Source organism: Penicillium concentricum (genome assembly GCF_028827145.1).
Source record: "Penicillium concentricum strain IBT 3081 chromosome Unknown utg000006l_segment0_segment0, whole genome shotgun sequence".
In the NCBI taxonomy this organism is placed as follows: Eukaryota; Fungi; Ascomycota; class Eurotiomycetes; order Eurotiales; family Aspergillaceae; genus Penicillium; species Penicillium concentricum.
The window spans coordinates 2,821,357-2,840,475 of record NW_026622759.1 but is presented as its reverse complement, the minus strand read 5'-3'; the positions used below and the strand labels follow the sequence as shown (position 1 = coordinate 2,840,475).

Below are 19,119 nucleotides of genomic sequence, written 5' to 3'. Positions count from 1 at the left end.
TTTCCCCATCTGATACAAGGGGGTTTCGGGGTTTTCGTGTGTATCTTGTACCTTATGATATGACTGATGATTGAGTTCTCTTGGTGTTAGGGCCGTGTTGTACATAGATGAGAGGAAATAAACGGCTCTAGTTGCATCAATAAACGATACAAAAATTTTCGAATATGGAGTTAAGAAAACTTGGTCACGTCCAAATATATATCTCGCCAATTACCTGTTCATCAGAATAAAAGAGAAATGTTCTTCAGGCGACTCTTTAGCATGAACCATGGCAGACACCTAGATATCTATGGATTTATAGATCATTCAACAGCCATAGCAAAGCTTTAAAAAAGGTAATAGCTATCCATCTCTATACATCCATCCTATTTAAACTGAAAAAAATGTAAGAGCAAAAAAAGAAATCTCAGGTTTGGTTTTTAGGAATAGCCGAACGCGGGGGTCGAACCCGCAGCCTTAAGATTAAGAGTCTTACGCTCTACCGATTGAGCTAGCCCGGCTGGGCTGTTAAAGAGAAGAGCGAACTAATGTATCATAATGCCAATGAGATTATAATAGTTCCCCTATTCAATGGAGTTGGTGTCAAGGCAAGCTGCGATGCAAAGTCTGGTTGTAAAAGGCGAATTCGAAATAATTTCTGAATTCTCAGCTTCGGATATTTTAGATAGTATGCCGTCACTTGGCAACTGGAGTTGCCTATCACTGTCAGGGGTAAAGTCGTGTAGTATTGAAAGAGAGGAGAATGAAGAGAAAGACGAAGAGAAAGACGAAGGAAAGAGAGAGATAAAGAGAAGAGCAAGGTGAATGGAATATGCAAGGGAGAAGAGGAGATGTATACTTCAACGACAGGGATTGGTGGAAAAATGCCGGATAAAAAGGACAAAGCCACATCTGTACTTAAAGGCTACAAGCACTTCATCTATAAATAGATAATGTTATCTATTTTCAATAGCGCAGATCAATTCAATTGGCCATCTACATATACGCTCCTAGACGTTTCCTACATTAATCCAACGTTACAGGCCTAGTCACAAAGTGCACTAGCATTATTTGTATGTACAGTACCACGTTCAACAGAAGTGAAAGCATTGAGCAAACCTATCATGTGCCCGCAACTCTAGGTCGCGAATGCTGCGCCAGTGTGATCAACCTCTCAACAAAAGCGTGTGATAAATAAAATGGTGGGGAAGTCTGCCCGTCATCCGTCGGTTTATTGAGATGAGCCAATAGCCCTGCAATATCCTCCAAGGTCTTGAGATCCCTTGTAAAGGTAGGCGAAGTTGGAACCGTGATAAGATACCAGAAGACCGAGAGGACGGCTGTGAGAAGAAATTGCGCATGAAGCCTGGAATATTGAAGAAACTCAAATTAGTGTAAATACGTAGGAGAAGGTGTATAATTCCTTACCAGAACGTATGATCATTCACGAATTGGCGGACTCGCCAGATGTAGATCAGGGAAGACCTTGCAGCTTCAAAGCACAGCTCTGCGCTAGACGGGAGAGGCGACCAATTCTGCGGAGAAGGTATACTGCAAGAGCTACTCGCCCCATGAATCTTTCCGAGGCAGTAATAATATTCCAAATGGATATTCACACCGCGGATACTAAGATCATGGAACAGATAGTCCGGTGCGCTCTCGGTGGCGAAAGCTTCCGGCCGGCAGTCGATGGGATACCCCAGTTTCAAATCGCTCAGTTCTTGGTCTAGTTCACGGATATGTTGAACGCGTCTAGCTTCTGGTAGTGTCTGACTGTGCACCGAGTAAAGTAACCGGAAGATCTTGGACTTGAGCAAGGAAAAACGGAGGTCCGAGGGGAAAAGAAGCTCCTTGGATGACAAGGGTTTCATATAAAAGTGGCGTGCTGAGGTTTCCTGGGCGTATGTTGTAGGCAGATCTAGATCGCAATCGGCATCGTTTATCAAGGGTGGCTGGGATTTTCGGATAGAGAATTCTTTGTCGATGGCATAGCAATGCCAGAACAAAGCTCGGAGATGTTGGCTACGCTGGTCTGTCCTGTGTATCTCATTGGAGGTTTGTATTCTGTTTGCCCCGAGGTTATAGATGAGCTGCACTGCGATGCCGAGAAGTAATTCTCCTGCCTGGGGTCTACCAAGAGGGGTGATATAGAGCATCTATGGACACATATAAGCGTCTGAGACATGGGAAGTATGGGATCCACCCCCGAGGGACCACGCGAAGAACTTACTAATATTGTCACCGCTTCCAAGGTTCTTAAATCAGGGGGCTCCAGTAACATTTCAGGAAGGAGCGTTAGCGCTGCTTGCAGATAAGCATCCGGGTCAGCGCCGGCGAAAGCTCGCTCATGGCGGTGGATATGGGTGATCATTGCCGCAAAAGCAACTAGACAAGCCCGATTCGCAGCACGGGTCATGTTTGGAGGCCGGTCTAAGACATTTGCATTGAGTAGAATCTGCACGGCCTCAACATCGACAATTGGAAATATAGAATAGAGCCCATTTTTATCAAAATAATCCAAACACTGTTGGACTAGAGCAGACTCTGGCCATTTGATTCCAATCACTTTCTTGGTCGATTTGAGCTGCTGTGAATTGAAAGATTGGGTGACCTCATGAGCAAACTCATCCACATTGAATGTACAACCTGTTTGCTCTTCAATGAGAGAGTAAAAAGCTGCCCTTTGGGTCGAAAGAGGACTCCCGAGCCCACAATACGAGATGTGCCATTGGAAAGCTGCTAATGCGGTATCGAAATCACGAGTATCGGGCAAATAAGACAAAGGCGCTTGAGAGACGGGTCTAGGCGACGCCGGAGAAGAGCCTCTGCTCGGAGAAGGGATAGCTAGCCTTTTGTGGCTTTGTTTTGTGGATTCTTTAAGTCCGAGCAGGGTTGTCTCTAATTCCCGAACCCGAGCTTTGGTGTCGGCAAGCTCCCTGTGTACCCGTAAGCGTTTGGTAAATAGGGGCCAATAATATAGAGTCTTACTGTCGGGTACTTTTCCGATGTTGGGATATAGGTTGAGAGAATGTACATGGTAGTCCTGCAATATGACAATTCTCGCAGGCCGGTTGGTTTCTATCACAGCGGATCTGTGAAATCGGATTAGGGGCTGTCACACAGGCAATGTGGATATTATTTACCTTTCGATGTCGGCATAGATCGCATGCGCTCCGCCCCTTTCCGCCCCGTGGGCCAGTAGCATCATCCATAAAGTAATATCGCAATACTCCTTACAGTTGTCAGGAAGCCTTTTCGGTCATCACAGGGGCAATTGTGACTGGAGCTCGGGGTAAGAGCTTGTTCATCCCCGCTGATTCATCAAGCTTTTCATCAGAGAGCCTATACGATGCGCTGAAGAATCCACTTTGATTGCAACCACTGAGATCGACGGAATTGGAGGCCAAGACCTTTTTAGGTGTCCACGGGTATGCAACGCCAAGAAGTAGGTGAGATGAGTCAGCGGGCATTTTGGCCCGATGGACTTGGCCTTCAATGTAGAGTGTTAGTGTTCTTAACTTTCCTGAGATATGGCTTTAGACTGTTCGTTTTATATTTTAGCTCTTACCATTACGGATAGGGCAAATCTCTTGAGCCTGTTGCTGGATCTTATATCAGCTACATTATTATCTCAGATAGGAAATGAAAACAATCGAAGTATATTTGAAAGCAACAAGGCGAGAGATAATACCAATTAGACTAAGTCAAATGAGACCAACAAAAATAAACTGAAATAGCGTGCCCACATATCTACACATTCCGTCCAGTTCTAATGCCATACCCCAAACCTCCAATCAAGTAGGCGAAGCCAGATCGAGACTGAAAATACCATCCCACTTGCACTGTGCCTTAGGATACTCCTGCTTCTCGCATTTCCACAAGTCACCACTCACAGTTGACCGTCCAGAATGAGAGCCGTCTGCGCGGGAGACACCCAGATCGAAGTTTTCAATATCATAGATTCCATTTGGGAGGTGGAGCTGGTATGCCTTGTCGGAGCAGTTGTAGGTCTTATTTCCAGCCATACCGATTGACCTATCTAAAAGTTAGTATCACTTACGTCGTTTGACTTTGGGTCTATAGGGTAGCCTAAACACAGAGAAGAAAGCTGGAAGACAGATTGGAACATACCAGTAACCAGAGCATGTGGTGTCTGTGTTCGTGTTTGGATCCTTGAGAGCGAAAGAGAGGAGGCATGTTGCTGGGGGTGTTGTGCTATAGATGCCTGCATTGAGATTTGTAAGTTGCAGTGGCTCTAGGGCCGGCACCATAGGGCTGGGTGCAGCGAGGGTGAAGGTGGCAGTCGCCAGGACGAGAGCGGACATTGAGAGGGTCTTCATTTTTCTGAACGGATGTTTGTTGCTTTGTTTTTTTGGTGTTGCGGTTGGATCTTTGCTGCTGTTGGAGGTATACCGATGGCGTTGACGACTCTCTTATACTTCAAGTCCTGTACATATACTCCGTACTTGTTGGAGATATACTCGTTGAATAGTTCAACTGAGACATGGACACGAGAAATAGACACGTAGGATCAAGACCATGACCGAATGTTGACGTATAGTTACATTGAAGTTATTGTAACTCAGCTGGGCAAACCTACTTGGATCCCCAGATTATCGAATGATAAGCCATTGCCGTTCAAACAAAGTCCCTCGGTAGTACGCATTGGCCTTTAACTGACTCTCATCTGTGCTTATTGTAAGTTATTTCATTATCAAATCCACACGCGATTATTGACTTCCGCTATTTTTAGCATCAGGCGACCAGTCTACACAGCCCTCTATTATTTTTAGGTATTAGAATAAAATGTATACTCTCTTGATAAAGTCTTGTGACATTAGTTGTCTTGCCCTAAATATTTGCTTTTAGATATAGAGACCCAACAAACCACAGCTTGAACTCAAAGTTAGGTTGCGCATTGTGCTACTTGCCCTGAAGCCATCCGTACCCAAATTAGCCCGTGCGCTTCATTATACACGCGGAAACCTACAATGTTAGATATCTTTTAAGTCAAGTCTTTAATATCCCAGACCAAGGTTACAAGTATCATATATATAGAGAATTAACGAAAGACCAACTGTATTCATTCTATAAAGGAGATCTGTAGCCAAGGAAACTATTGTAGGTAGGGTTTAAAGCTACCGATATCATATAATAGCCCGAGAATAGAACTGCTAGTATCCGATGGGCTTCATATAGGGTCCCCCCCCCCCCCCCCCCGAAAAGCAGTGCTATACGCCATCATGGGGAATAACCAGGAGGAGCAGGAGATGGACCGCGGTAAGGTGGAGGTGGAGTGATACCGCGGTAAGGAGGAGGAGGAGGAGGAGGAGGAGGAGAAGGCAGAGTGGGCACATCCTCCTCCGGACGAGAGAGGTGCAATACTGGCACATCGACATGCGGGTCTGGCAATCCCAGGGCAGCGTACGGAGGCGAAACCGGCGCGAAACCGGTAAACTCCGTGTCATACAGAACTACGATGAAGACATCAGTCGAGGTAAATCCTCCGTGATAGAGAAACCGCAAGAGGTCCAGGAGGCCTCCATTGGAACATACACTAGCAGGTGTGGCCATGATGGCGTGGTTCTGGCGCAGAGACCTACTGGTGCTTCGGAATACAGCGAGCAGCAAAGGCGGGGGTGGGATATCTAGCAGAAACCGGTCAACACCCTGGGCCTTCTCTACAGTCGCCTGTATCCGATCCCACTGGACACGATGGTTGTTCTCAAATGTGCGTGTCCAGTCGTCGTCGCGGCTATGTGCTGCGAGGGCGGCACAGAGGGTCCAGATAATGTGGTTCTCGTTAATCCACTGGTTAACTGTAACCAATGGCCAGGAAGTACCAAGAAACTGGCCCACATAACACCTTACAGATGCCTGAGGAGTGATCTGCAAGTCTGCGGCTGGTCCACCGTAGAGCTCTGCAACCTGCTCCCACCTGTGAGCATCGTTAGACATGATGATATATGGGATGCAAGACTCACACAATCGGGCCGTAGTCGGGTATCGGATTAAATGTGGATGTCTGACTTGGGAGTGGCGGAGAAGAGACCGATGTGAGCGAATTCCTGTTATTGGAGCGAAGAGAGAAGAGTTTATACTGCTCCAGAGAGTCTGGGGCATATAGCACTGGACCCGAGACAGAATGCCTTTGTTAGACATAAAAAGATCAAAGGCATTTAAATGGTTCTTTATGCCAAGTCATACAAGGAAAATAAATGATACTTTCATTGCCAAAGAGCTAAATCTGCCCTTTGTTGGACGAGGCCCAGAATACCCAATAAAGCCTTGCGGAAAATGTAAGAATCCTTTTTCTCTAACCGGGTGGTCAGAGAAAAAGAGACATACAAAACTTGCAAGGGAGGTGACCATCTGAACTCTGTATACTTATTTTATGAAATTAAAACGGTATAAGATCATGATGAGACAGCATCTTAGGGCAAGAAATAAAGCAAACAGAGCCGTTAATTGAGGAAGAACCTAACCAACTAAATGACCTTGGTGATAACCCAGATATCCGAGGAACCCCAACAGCTCATATAGATTCAAAGAAAGCCCAAGTTGACTCAATGTCAAGATTTTCACACAAGCCTTTATAAAATGCAGTACAAACCCCAAGTTTCCTGAATCCTCCACCTTTTCGTCTTTTCAAACTCCATTGCCTTACAAACCGGCACAAGCACAACCATCCAATTTTATTAATACAATCATCCATCCATCTGTACTTGATATCCACATATTCAACCAAATAATTTATTTTGTCTCATCATAAAATCTTCAGTAACCCGGGTGACCATGTCCATGCCCGTGACCATGACCATGTCCCTGATCCTGTCCAAATCCACCATGCGAACCGTGTGGTGGGGCATTGTGGGCACCATGCGGCTGTGGATGGCTGAAGTGGTCGTCCTGCTGTCTATAGGACGAAGGATTCTGCGAGTCGCCGTAATGCGGTTCATGCTGTTGATTTCCCTGGTAACCGTGACTTTGTTGAGGTACGTGTTGAGGCTGGTGATATCCGCCGTGCTGCTGTGGAGGAGGGCGGGGGGCGTTGTACCCACCCCCTGCCTGGTGGCTCTGGTATGAGCTGTGCTGGCTTCCTTCGTCGTTTACATCGCGTGACAAACCGCCAGGGAGGAAGTTAGATAATTTACTCTCGAGTTTGCCGAGGTTAGACAAGCCGGGGATGCTGGAGAGTTTGTCCCAGGGCATGCCAGAGGAGCTGCTGTTTGATTGTTGCTGGTGATTTTGTTGGGGAAGGAATGAAGAGAATCCACCAGATGAATGTCCGCCATTGTTACCGTGTCCATGGCTTTGGCTGTGACTCTGGCTTTGGTTATGACTCTGGCTTTGGCTGTGCGAGGCACCACCCAATGCCGCGAATCCACCATGACCACCGCTGTGCGTGTGGCTCACTCCGCCGGTGTTACGACCGGATCTCACACCCTCAGAGCTGAGGATGGAGTCAAGGGAAGCGCCGCGGTCTGAGCGGCCGTGGGCCCATTTCTCGACGGCCTCAAACATTGCACGGTGGGCATCATTGCGCATGTTGCGCACCGCGGGGTGATGGAAGACTTGCATGCAGTCATTGAGGACCTCGTCCTCGGAGACATCGATGTGTTGCCAAGCGTACAGAATGCGAGGCGCGACGTACTCCACGATTGAAGAGGCGACCCGTCCGGCGGGCTCATTCAGAATGTTGGCAAAGTGGTCCTTAGAGAGCAAGGAGTGGGTGGGGTCTGTGCAGTGGGGATCGGTCCACGGTTCATACTGGTGCTTGCCAGAGGCATCAATGACACCTGCTGATCCACTTTGGATGGATTTGGAAGCAGCCTTGATCAGAGGTCGAACGAAAGGCGCTAGGAGGGACATGATGAAAACGGTTAGAGTCTCGGAGATCTTCTCGACGAGTGACTCTAAGCCTGGGATCTTTTCAATGATCGCGTTCAATTTCCGCACCACCTTATCTCGGAAGGCCAGGATGGGATAGATCTTGGCTACTGTCTCCTGGGGGTTGAAGTCCGGCATGCCGTCAAGCCCAGCACCAGGCTTCGAACCACCTGAAGACTGACTTGGCTCCGCACGGGACCGCTCGTAGCCATTGGAAGCAGATTGTGCATAGCCGGTCCCAGCACTACGGCTCCGGTTGGCCATTTCTTGTTCCGCCGACGACCTCTTGAGACCCTCGGCCTCGCTGACGAGCTCCTTAGTACCGGGGATCTTGCCCAAGAGCCCAGTCAAGGCACTAAGGGAGTTATTCGACTGCGCATTCGTTTCAGCATTACCGAGCGCAATATCCATCTCGTTGACCTCGGATTGAGTGAAATGATCATTTGCCTCTCCCATCACAGAATGGAAGAAATCGACCATACCAAAGGTTCCCGTTATAAGCGGGAAAACGCGATGTCCTTGAAGGTTGATCTGGGTGGCAGTACCCGTATGCGGGAACACATTCTTGAAACCCATCTCGCGCAATGCCAGCTCGACATAGTTGGTGTGTGCGGCGAAATCCTCCAGCGTGTGTAATCCCTGGCCTAGACACCGGAGTGCTTCGCACAGGTCCTCCTCGTTGCCCTTCTTTTGTCCGCCGTTGGTGTAGGTTCGTCCGTAGTGGATACTGCGGCTCAGACTGAACTTGATAAAGGCAGTGCTGGTGGCCCAATCGCCTCTCTCGTTGGCGATATAGTTCTTCATACCGGTGCTCGGGTCAATCTCGAGCTCGACGGCACGAACAGGTGGGCGCAACCGCTTGTCATATTGGCGTGCATCCTCATTGTCGGCATAGTCTTTAGGGTTACTGCGAGAAGACGATCAGCACATATAGATTATCAAGAGGCTCAAGCTGGACTTACTCAATATGTTCCTCGGGACGGTAAACACCCAAGCGATCCGAAGTCACCTCAAATTCACCCGTAGCATAGCCGAAGCTCAGGAATGAGAGGACCCACACCAAAACACGGATCGTATCGGCCTGCAGATTTTTAAGAGTTCCAACGTCCATTGCCTGCGAGCTATAGAGGAAGTCAGAATATATCGATCTTTCGATTGTGGGCTAACTCACTAATCGCGCAACCAGTTACCAAAATACACGCGCTTGACCATAGTGGAGGTCCATTTGTGGCCGGAGATGAAAGCCAGTGTCTTGAGAACATCTTCGATATCACCATGGCGCCAGTTCTTGCCTTCGACGGCGGAGATAGAGGCAATATTTCCAGCTCCAAAGGCGTGTACTTGCGGGAGTATCAGGAGCAATACTAGCAGGGCGGAGCCCGCGTGGAGGAGGGGCATGGTGGGGGTGATATTTGCAAAGTGGTATTTTTTCTCAAAATTGGAGAGGATTAATATCGGATATCCCGAAGGAGTAGAAACTAGAGAATTAAGCAAATTACCAAGGAATAGAGATTGCAATATCAAATGGCAGAGGATTCAACCGTTTGACCTCTTGGCTTAGTCTTGGCGCCCATGACGTTCCTCTGAAACAAGAAAGTGCATTGACCCAAATAGTTTGTTATGTTTGATTGGGGGTTATTATTTATAATTAAAACTACCTCAGTCTCTAGTATGAAGTACACAATGTGTAGAGCATAAAATACATATCGTATGATGTGTACATGTAAAATAGTAAAATACCGGAGGTCACATCGAGATCCACGGTAGCATCGAGATCGAAGTTCTAGAAAACCAAAATGCGACAGTCGCATTGTTATTTTAGCCTATGTCAACCCCCCGCAGATATAAATTCCATCTTTAGATAAGGTACTTCCTAGATCCTCAGATACTCAAGATCTAATTGTTTTATAAATTTCCTCTACCATGGCCACCCCAAACCTAGACGCCCTCAAACGCGATGGCTTCGTAGTAGTCCGCAACCTCCTAACCCCAACCGAGGTATCCCACTACCGCGACATTGCCACAACAGCAACAACCCTAACTCGCACCGGAAGCTGGCCACACTTCCGCACCGTGCCAAAACAATTCCCACCCTGGCCGACAACCGTTCCTCCCGCCTCGGAGGGCGGAATCTGGGGCGTGCAGCACCTAATGCACCCCGAAATGCCAGGCCGGAAGAGTTTCGCACAATGCTACTTCTCCCCAACCATTCTCGCCGTAGCAGAGGAGCTAATGGGCATTGAAAACATCGACAGCGAGACCGAGCCGCTCGTCATGGAACTGTTCAATCTGCTCGTGGCGCCGGAAACCAAAGATTTCGAGCTCCGCTGGCACCGCGACGATATCTCCGAGCATGCCACCGCCGAAGAAGAACTCGCCCAGCTTGCGGCTAAGGCACCTGGTGGCCGTCAGTCGCATTGCCAGTACAACTTGGCGCTGTGCCCTGATGCGTCGCTGATTGTTGTGCCGGGAACTCATACACGTGCGCGCACGCAGGTCGAGCGTGATGCGGATCCTTATGCGGCCGAGTTGCCGGATCAGTTGGTTGTTCAGTTGCAACCTGGAGATGCGGTGTTTTATAATAGTAATATCTTGCACCGTGGAGTTTATCGGGGGAAGAGTGAGGGTGGGGCTGAGACTAGGTTGACTTTGCATGGCAGTCTTGGGTTGAAGGCGTCTGGGGATGGGGGTGAGGATGCCGAGGAGAAGAAGAAGGTTCGGGCTACTGCTGTGCTGCAGCATGGAGTCGGGGCTTGGGTTCATCGTGATGATGCTGCCTTTGGGCTTGGCGAGAGGGCTGAGAGGATGAGGGCTAATCTTGTTGAGATGGGGACTGGTGAGGGGGTTGGGTTTTCTTTGCAGGGATAGACTTTCCAAGATTTTGGGGAATTATGAATATTGTTGTATTTAACGCCAGGTCTAGTTATGACTTGTGTATAGGGCAGAATGTACAAATGGTGTGACTTTGCAGCTGCGGCCTTGGCCCCCTTTCATCCCTACTCGATCAAACCCTCTAGATGAAGGTTCGGGTGACTTTTAATCTTCCTATTTATTTTTCAAACCTCTCAGGGGTCTAATAGGTCTGAAATTTCTCTTTGCCCTTGAGATATTTGGAAATGATGCTCTTGGCACCCGCACCTATACAAAAAGTACGAATGTATAGATCCATGTCACGTGGTTTCAAGCTCGGATATTGAGTTCCATGCTAATCCATATCTAGTCTAGTTCAAATCTCCCTTGGCCAGACGGACTCCACTTGGCAATCCAAAGATCTGCCCAACACTATCAATCACACACGCCTCGACACTGCCCTTATCCTTGGTCTGAGTCAAACAATCCCCAGACGAGCTGCGCAAATGACCCGAAATATAGTGATCCCAGTTAGTACCGTGTCCACCATGGCACTTGACAAGTGAAAGCCCATCCCCAGCAGCAAGACAAAGCGACTCATCCGACAGAGGACTCAAAGTCAGCTCAGTGCCATGGCCCGTGGCCGCCACGTGCCAGACCTGGGCGTCTGAGCCACTGCATTTCTCAAAGGTAACAGAATCAGTAGAAGCAGTCATGCAAAGATCAGACGGAGTGTTGAAAATCATCGCGGTAGGGGTAGTCTTGGTGCACTTTTTGGGCAGCGCAATACGGTAGACCTTGGCAGCATGGGAATCGAGCTGGACTTTGATAGCAGAGTCGATAGTGGAGACTTCGTCGCTGACAAGATCACGCGCCTCATACTTGCAAGACTTGGATGACAGACCGAGACGCGCGAGGGAGACGGTCGTTGTGGCCGCGTCGGCTCCGCGGTTCAGCACGGTCAGGAGTCTGTCTCCGTTCTCCAGGGAGCGGGTTAGGACATCGAAGGTGCCATCACGGCTAACAAGAGCAGATTGCTGCGCCAACGGGTCCTTGTTCACGGCGATGAGGGCCTTGTTGCTGAGGAATGCGATCTCCTCGTCCGAGAGGTCGGGAACGTAAGCGCTGAGAATCAGTGGCGCGCCGATGGAAGCCCAGACCGCGAACTGGGATTTTTTCTCGTTCATCGAGAGGCTCGGGTGGTCTGGGATCAAGAAGTCGGGGTCGTTATAGTAGCCCGGTTGCTGGTAGCGCACTAGACGCACGTGGAAGTCGTAGTTATACATAATGCTATCCCAGGCACTGCCTTCGACGGCATAGTTAAGCACATCCGCCGAGTGACGCGCCAACTCGCCGGACTCCGGGACCCAGTTCATGACGACCTCCCAGTCTCCCGGTTTGCCTTCGAAATATGCAGGCGCGGAATTGGAAAAGATAAGCGGCTTCGGCATGGCGCTCAAAATATCATGCCACCCCTCGTAGCGGACACGGTACTCCTCGCGCAGCGAGCGGCCTTCCTCCTCCCAGAGATTGCACCCGTCCAGCTTAAGGTAGTCGATACCCCAGCTAGCAAAGAGTTCAGCATCCTGCGCCTCGTGTTTGTAGGAGCCCGGGTAGCCGCCGCAGGTCAAGTTGCCAGAATCTTCGTAAATGCCGAGCTGGAAGCCCTTGCTATTCATGTACTTGACAAGCCAGGGAATGCCGTGCGGGAACTTTTCGGTGTCCCACTGTAGAGAACCGTCATCGGCGCGGTCATGGCTCATCCAGCAGTCATCCAGCGTGAGGCGGTCATAGCCTACATCGAGGAGGCCGCGGTCTAGCATTGATTGTGCTGTTTCGGTAAAGAGCGTCTCGTTCAGATCGCACATAAAGCGCGCCCAGTTGTTGAACCCCATTGGAGGTGCTGGGGCCAAGCCTGGGTTCTCAACCGAGGCTTGCACTGGTAACAGTGGCAGGGCCAGGAGGCCGGCCAGGCTTCGGGCTGCCCAGCTTTTGGGGGAGAGGGTCTTCATAGTCTGCGAAAGAGTATAGATACGAGAAAAGGTGTAATATGCTTTGATGGCTTTGATGGCGCAGGCTTGAAGTCAGCTGAGGCGTATATTGCACAGCACACCTGCCCGTTTTATGCTATCCAGGTCCTCTTCACTATACTTTCTTCATTTCCTTGACTGGCTCACTTTTCAAGGATTCCCCGCACCGACGTCGCATTCATGCATTGGGATCTGCAGGTAATCGAGGGGGAGGTGATAAACATTGTGACGGTACCATTTGACAGATTGTATCTATGCCGAAGTAGCATATATCTGCCACAGTTCGAAGAGCATACCGATTCTGATTCTAAGATCTGCAAGACTCGCCGATCTTAACAAGAAGATAATTTCGAACTGTACCCAATCAGAGTTTAGAGCTTTGGCCTATAGAACGCCATGAAATGCGACTCATCACATTTTCCCCCCTGATATCTTCCATATGTGGCACAGCTGAACCTGCATGACCGGGATGTGAAAAACCCGACTCTGAGTGGAACCTCCCCCGCTACTGAAGTTCAACGGTTTCTCCGATTCTCCGATCTGGGGGCAATTGATCTTTGAAACTTCATTACTACGGTGGTATTTGTGCACAATGCCCCCCGATTTGAAGACGAAGATACGCCCTCAGCAGTCGTGCCTCAGATGTCGTGAGCGCAAAGTGAAGGTACGTTCCGCGTTCTCCCACGTTATCTCTACTACCTCACTATCTCTACTCCCGAGACTTTAATTAATCCACTAATCACCACTCTCCCAGTGCGATCGCTCTATCCCATGCCATGCCTGCATTATCCGCGGCCTCGAAGCAGAATGCACCTACCTTACGACGGCCGAAGATCGCGCCCACATCAGCCAATCCGAGATAATCGACCAACTACGACGCGAAGTCGCACAGCTGCGGGGGCGCCTGAACCAGAGTCCACGAGAGACCGGTCATAGCCAAAGTCAGAGTCACAGTCAGCGCTCGCGCCCGGACAAGGGGGCCGGAACCGTCCCGGGAAGCAGTCAGAGTTGGACACAATATGCGCCCGCGCATACGGGCTACAATTATGACGGCCATGGTCATGCCAATGGCTGCGGGTACGCGACTGGCGCTGGCGCTGGCTCTTCCTCGGCTAGAGGTACACCGGATACTGGTGAAGGCAGCTGGCGCGGGTCGTCGCCATCCTCGTCGATCACGACTATGACGAACTCTGTGACTGTTACGAGTCCGGATAGTACGGGGAGTGAGACCGGGGCTGGGTCGATGTCCGCTTCGTCGCGGTCGGCTTCTGCTTCGGTTTCTGCTTATCCTATCGCGACGGGGTATGCGCCGCAAGTTGCGGAGCTGGATGGATCGACTGCGGTTGAATCGCTTGCTTTTGGAAGTATGTTTTGCATATGTTCCACTTCTTTCTGGCGCTTGCGCTAACTTTGGGTAGATCCTCTAGAAGATGCGACAATGTCTGGATATTATACAGGAGGTATGACCTTCGCTCCGGGGGACATGTCCGGAACAGTCCCGGTACCGATGCAGGGTCTCCCAGTGCACGGGCTACACGCGCAGGATGCGATGTTAGGGATGCACCACCATGCGCTATATGGAACCAATGGCGATAATTATATGCTTGATGGAGGCAAAGCACTACCACACTTACAACACACTGGCTATCCCGCACCCATACCAGCATCAACAGTAACACATTACGGGGAGGAATATCCAATACCAAATGAAGATGACAGGCCTCATGCATATCATCAATGGGGGCAAGATGCATATGGGAATCCGAATCCAAGTCCGAATCAATTCCCGAATACGCATATATACCAAACCCCATCTCATTATTCAACTATCAACACCTTCACCAATACCACCGCCACCAACACAAACATCAACACCTATACAGATGCATCCTTCTCCCTACCCACCCAGACTCCCGTGTCAGGCGATACTTCAAGTCACGCCAGCCCCAGTTCCCAGGACCGTCCTTCGCCAACAACCATCATGAACTCAATGCCGAGCTCCTGGAAGGGCGAGGGGAAACAGGAATTGCTGGAGATCCTGCTGGAAACCATTGCCAGCTGTGACGAGCAACGTCTACCTCAGGTGATTCAGGTCTTGCGGGCAAGCCCTTCTCCGGAGGAGGCTGTTTCGGGGGTTTGTCAGGTTCTCGGGATTTGGAATGCCCGGTAACGACGGTGTAAGCGCATACTCAAACCGATCCCCGAACCCGGGCCTAGGTCTGTTGTGTGCATATGCCGAATATGTTGGAATCGAGTTGTTCGGTCAGGCTCAGAGCTGGGTCTCTGGAAAACCCACTCGGTGGATATATAGCCCAGGTCGCTGGTCGATACCAGGCAAGTAAAGTCATGGTGAGACCGTCTGAGACAGAATCACCGCACCACGTCATCCCATATTCTCATGCATCATGATATCATGATATCTTCCATGTCCACATGAATATGAACATAAATGAGGCAAAGAATCTAGTACATAGAACTTCTGCCATTATACATTAATTCGCAGAAATCAAGTCATCAAGCCATGATCCATGTCGTAAGGTCAGGGCGTCGAGACTGGAGAAGTCGATAGGGAAGGAGTTATTCTCCAGCTCGGTTTTAGGTGGGTATCATTGTCATAATCATCGTTGCCACAGTCCCAAGTCTCAAGACGCCTCGGAATCAGTGGTTTCATCGTCGAAAGGTCGCTGCCCGTAGACAAAGTGGAAGCGCACATAGAGGTGGTTCTTGTTGCTCAGCAGCTCCGCCCGCACCTTGTCCATATACTCCTGTGCTTCCTGGTACGAGAAGCCCATGACTCGAGTGAAGAGAGCTAGCGAGTACGGCTCGACGGCTTCCAAGACAACCATCTTGCCGACGCGACCCATTTCTTTGTAACGGCGGTTCTTGGCCCAGCCACCAATCGGACACTGAAAGCAGGTCAGTATACGAAAAAAACAACAACAGCCGGATAAGAAAGTGGCCATACTTTATAAATATCATCACTAATATTCGCAAACCCCTGTTCAGCCATCCACCGCGCCATCTTCGGTGCAATATCCATCGGCTTCCCAAACTTCTTACCAGCCTGACCCAACAATTCATGCCAGCTGGTAATAGCAGTAGCGCACTCATGAGACCCATCATCGGAATGCACCCAGCCCTCAAACTCCTGCGCCTCAAACCAGCCACCCGGCTTAAGATGCTGATAAGCCTGCTTAAGTAGCCTCGGCCAATCCTCAATGCCGCCGCTCATAGATCTTGAATGGATATAGTCGAACGACCCACCAGACGAGAAGGTCCAATCACTCTCCGCATCATCGACAAAGAAGCGACAATTCGGCGGGGCCCAGTTCGGCTGGATGGGGCTGAGATCGGTGCCGATGATATCCGCCTGCGGGTAGTCTTCGGCCATTTCCATGGCCCATTCGGCGGTGCCGGTGCCGATGTCGAGAATGCGGCGCGGGTCGGAGCTGTGTATTGGTGCGCGGTGCAGATCCCCGCCTGAGATCAGTTTAAAAAGGTGGTGGAGTAGTGCTAGGCGGTCTTGTTCTTCTTCGTCGTTTGGGAGGGGGTATTGACCGTTACGGTAGGCGTGGTAGCGGCGACCGTTTTCGTAGCTGTAGTCTCGGACGGAGGAGGCAAAGGAGAGGTTTGAGCCTGCGAGGGTTTGGGTTTCGAAGAGGGAGTCGTCATCGCTTGTCTGGGGGTTGTTAGTGGGGGGAGGTTGGAATTTATTGGAGATTGAATTTATAAGCTAAGATGGGGATTGGAGATGTGAGATTGGGAGAGTGACCTGTTTTTGGGTGCTGGTAGGTACAAGGATATGGGTAAAAATGGGATTAAAGAGATGAAAGAGAATGATCTACTTACGTCGATTTGGATGCGTTCATCGAGATTGGGTTTTGACATGGCGAGGGGAGGCAGGGAAGGTCGGGAAGGTAGGAAGATTAGGAGTAGAGAGAGAGAGAGTAGGGAAGAGAGGAGTTTTCTCCCCGAGAGAAAGTAGAAGAGGGGAAGTGAAATGAAGCTATCAATTCCAAGAAACCCGAGAGAGAGGATACCGGGAAATAGCGCTTATTTTTTTCCCAGTACCTTTGCTTTTATCACAAATCCGACAGCCTGGTACGCCTATTCCAAATCGGTCATTGGGGTGGATTTTCGATTAACATTTCCAAGGTTCTGACCTGGAAGGCGGGATCTGAACCCCGGTTGACTAGGAGTGGGTACTGAGTAAATTTGAGCCCTGGAGTCTACTTCGTACTCGCTAAAGCACTCTATACCTGCCACTGGGTGTCTTGGCAACTTCCTTTTTTTTAGTGAATATTGGGACCTTGGAAACATTGGAACCTTAGAAGGCTATATAGTATTTGCCAAAGTTCGGCAAGTCGACATGTTACTATGATCTCCAGGGCCACTAGACGACTTTTGATATGCGATTTAGGGAGAGTATATAGACACTATTACTGAGTTCTCGAAGTGACATTCTTATTTGGGTACTCAAAAATATGTATGGCCAGCAATAAGCCTGTGCAGGCTTTCCTATTTCATGATGACTGTTGGTCCAGCTTAATCAAGCATTTCGGAAACGAGGTCAATCTAGATAAACTTTTCAAGGCTTGCAAAGATATACCTCGGCCAATACAGCAATCCTACCGTGAGATCCCTATCCCTACAGATTTTGAGTCTTAGCTGACAAAGATAGCCATTCAAACTGATATCTACAATCCTGGAAGGGTAACGTTTTTTCATCCCCTGGAACGACCTACCATACGGGTACCACGATACTCCACGACCTCGTTTCCGAAAAGATGCAAGGTAGCAGTTACCCCTAGGAACAATGCTGCCTTTACCACTGACTGCTTCGGCTTGCTCCCAGTGGAGGTCCGACTTGAGATTGCAGTTTACCTTCCTACTATCGACTTCCTAAGACTTCGATGTTCATCCCGAGCAATGGCAAGTGTCTTTGAAATACAATCATTCTGGAAATTAAAGTTCCAAGTGGACGGGGACCGTGGCTTTCTGGCCTGTCTCATCGATAGTCCCCAAAGATACGAGAGCAAATACTGGCTACTTCTCTACCGGTGTACGGCAACGATCGATGGAAATGATCGTTCTCAGCTCTGGGTAATTCGGCAGCAGTGGGAAATTCACCGATGGCTGAGGGAAAGATGCTCACTGACTAAAGTCTCGAACAAGCAAATTGCCTCTCAACGCAACTTGGTTAATGGGCTAGAGCTATGCTGGAAGGAAGCTTCTGCTGAGATTCACACCAAAAGATTTCCCAAAAATGGAAACTTCCGCAAAAATGGCCCAGTCGTATGGATTTGCAAAGCTTGTTGGATAGAGCATGTTTCTTTTGAACAAGATGTTCCATTGCAAAGTTCCATTATTAGCTTGGCCGTGTCTATCATGTGGGAAGCGGAACAGACTTTTATCACTGGATTTGACTTGCTCAGCGCAGATACACGCATCAATTTTGGCTATCGACTACCGGGAACGCAAGTTTTGATCGACATCCACGACAGGAAGCTTAGGGGATTTATGGTTGACTTCGGAAAATGTGGCATCCATGCGATACGCCCCATCTTCAACACAGGCGACACTTCGAGCTGGATAGGCCAGCCAGGGGGCAACGCTTCCTACAAGTCCGTGAAACTAGTCTTAGACCAAGACATCAAGGCTTTTTCGGGAAAGTTCGATGTAAGTCACTTCTGTCCCAGCTAAATTCACGGCACGAAGGTAACCGCTAGTTAGTATTGCAAGATGACTAGTCTGTCTATAGCAAAAATGGACAATGCTCGGCAATCTCGGAGAGAAAAGCGAAGTTCAACACTTTCGTGATGATTGCTCATTACATGTATCTCGGAATCTACATTTTTTGGCTACTAACATTCGCCAACACAAACAAATAGGCATATGTATTCCTTGACCGCGTAGCTCTTCCAAAAACAAATTATCGCTCAATCTTCTTCCTCGATGAAAGGCGAGTTCTAGGAAGGCTGCAATTGAGACGTTCTTTCCAGCGAGAGGCTCAGGAATGTTACCCCGCGTTGTGAGATCCATGGAATGAATAGGCTTCAGGCCAACGGGTCGGTCCTCTCGGCCCGCACCGTCAACCAAGTTCGTATGTCCTTTTACATTTCCATATTTTCAAGCTACATCTGCCAATTTGCCAAACACCGCCAATAATCATACCAAGCAGTAATTCATTTGTGTCAATGCAAAGTTTTAGAGCGTCAGAACTATGGCAATAGACTGGAGAGACGTCTGAGGATGGAGACCTTGGGATTTAGTAAAGGCAGCAAACCGAACCTCCTGAAGAAGGGGCATAAATACAAATAAAGACTCATTATCTCGTCCTTGATTATATCAGAGATCTCTATATATTATA

At 49.2% G+C, this 19,119-nt stretch overlaps 9 protein-coding genes across 9 annotated transcripts; 3 read left to right on the top strand and 6 right to left on the bottom strand.

Moving 5' to 3' along the window:
- Positions 1–1,101: 1,101 nt before the first annotated feature.
- Positions 1,102–3,015, bottom strand: N7517_011316 (fungal specific transcription factor domain-containing protein; the record flags this gene model as incomplete). The annotated part of the gene is made up of 4 exons (XM_056729039.1): positions 1,102–1,345; positions 1,408–2,135; positions 2,210–2,915; positions 2,978–3,015. 4 exons carry the CDS (start codon positions 3,013–3,015, stop codon positions 1,102–1,104), a joined length of 1,716 nt encoding a protein of 571 aa, XP_056574854.1.
- Positions 3,016–3,773: 758 nt separating this feature from the next.
- Positions 3,774–4,319, bottom strand: N7517_011315 (uncharacterized protein; the record flags this gene model as incomplete). Its single annotated transcript, XM_056729038.1, has 2 exons — positions 3,774–4,014; positions 4,111–4,319. 2 exons carry the CDS (start codon positions 4,317–4,319, stop codon positions 3,774–3,776), a joined length of 450 nt encoding a protein of 149 aa, XP_056574853.1.
- Positions 4,320–5,220: 901 nt separating this feature from the next.
- On the bottom strand, positions 5,221–5,937 carry N7517_011314 (uncharacterized protein; the record flags this gene model as incomplete). Its single annotated transcript, XM_056729037.1, has 1 exon — positions 5,221–5,937. The coding sequence occupies one exon, from the start codon at positions 5,935–5,937 to the stop codon at positions 5,221–5,223; it is 717 nt and encodes a 238-aa protein (XP_056574852.1).
- Positions 5,938–6,756: 819 nt separating this feature from the next.
- On the bottom strand, positions 6,757–9,267 carry N7517_011313 (Het-C domain-containing protein; the record flags this gene model as incomplete). Its single annotated transcript, XM_056729036.1, has 3 exons — positions 6,757–8,776; positions 8,832–8,990; positions 9,041–9,267. 3 exons carry the CDS (start codon positions 9,265–9,267, stop codon positions 6,757–6,759), a joined length of 2,406 nt encoding a protein of 801 aa, XP_056574851.1.
- Positions 9,268–9,792: 525 nt separating this feature from the next.
- Positions 9,793–10,737, top strand: N7517_011312 (phytanoyl-CoA dioxygenase family protein; the record flags this gene model as incomplete). The annotated part of the gene is made up of 1 exon (XM_056729035.1): positions 9,793–10,737. The coding sequence occupies one exon, from the start codon at positions 9,793–9,795 to the stop codon at positions 10,735–10,737; it is 945 nt and encodes a 314-aa protein (XP_056574850.1).
- A 353-nt stretch (positions 10,738–11,090) lies between these two features.
- Positions 11,091–12,731, bottom strand: aglA (putative alpha-galactosidase; the record flags this gene model as incomplete). Its single annotated transcript, XM_056729034.1, has 1 exon — positions 11,091–12,731. The coding sequence occupies one exon, from the start codon at positions 12,729–12,731 to the stop codon at positions 11,091–11,093; it is 1,641 nt and encodes a 546-aa protein (XP_056574849.1).
- A 610-nt stretch (positions 12,732–13,341) lies between these two features.
- Positions 13,342–14,919, top strand: N7517_011310 (Zn(II)2Cys6 transcription factor domain-containing protein; the record flags this gene model as incomplete). Its single annotated transcript, XM_056729033.1, has 3 exons — positions 13,342–13,413; positions 13,504–14,113; positions 14,168–14,919. The coding sequence occupies 3 exons, from the start codon at positions 13,342–13,344 to the stop codon at positions 14,917–14,919; spliced, it is 1,434 nt and encodes a 477-aa protein (XP_056574848.1).
- Positions 14,920–15,391: 472 nt separating this feature from the next.
- On the bottom strand, positions 15,392–16,637 carry N7517_011309 (class I SAM-dependent methyltransferase; the record flags this gene model as incomplete). The annotated part of the gene is made up of 3 exons (XM_056729032.1): positions 15,392–15,655; positions 15,715–16,428; positions 16,599–16,637. The coding sequence occupies 3 exons, from the start codon at positions 16,635–16,637 to the stop codon at positions 15,392–15,394; spliced, it is 1,017 nt and encodes a 338-aa protein (XP_056574847.1).
- A 1,041-nt stretch (positions 16,638–17,678) lies between these two features.
- N7517_011308 (F-box domain protein) lies at positions 17,679–18,478 on the top strand (the record flags this gene model as incomplete). The annotated part of the gene is made up of 2 exons (XM_056729031.1): positions 17,679–18,428; positions 18,449–18,478. 2 exons carry the CDS (start codon positions 17,679–17,681, stop codon positions 18,476–18,478), a joined length of 780 nt encoding a protein of 259 aa, XP_056574846.1.
- Positions 18,479–19,119: the final 641 nt, after the last annotated feature.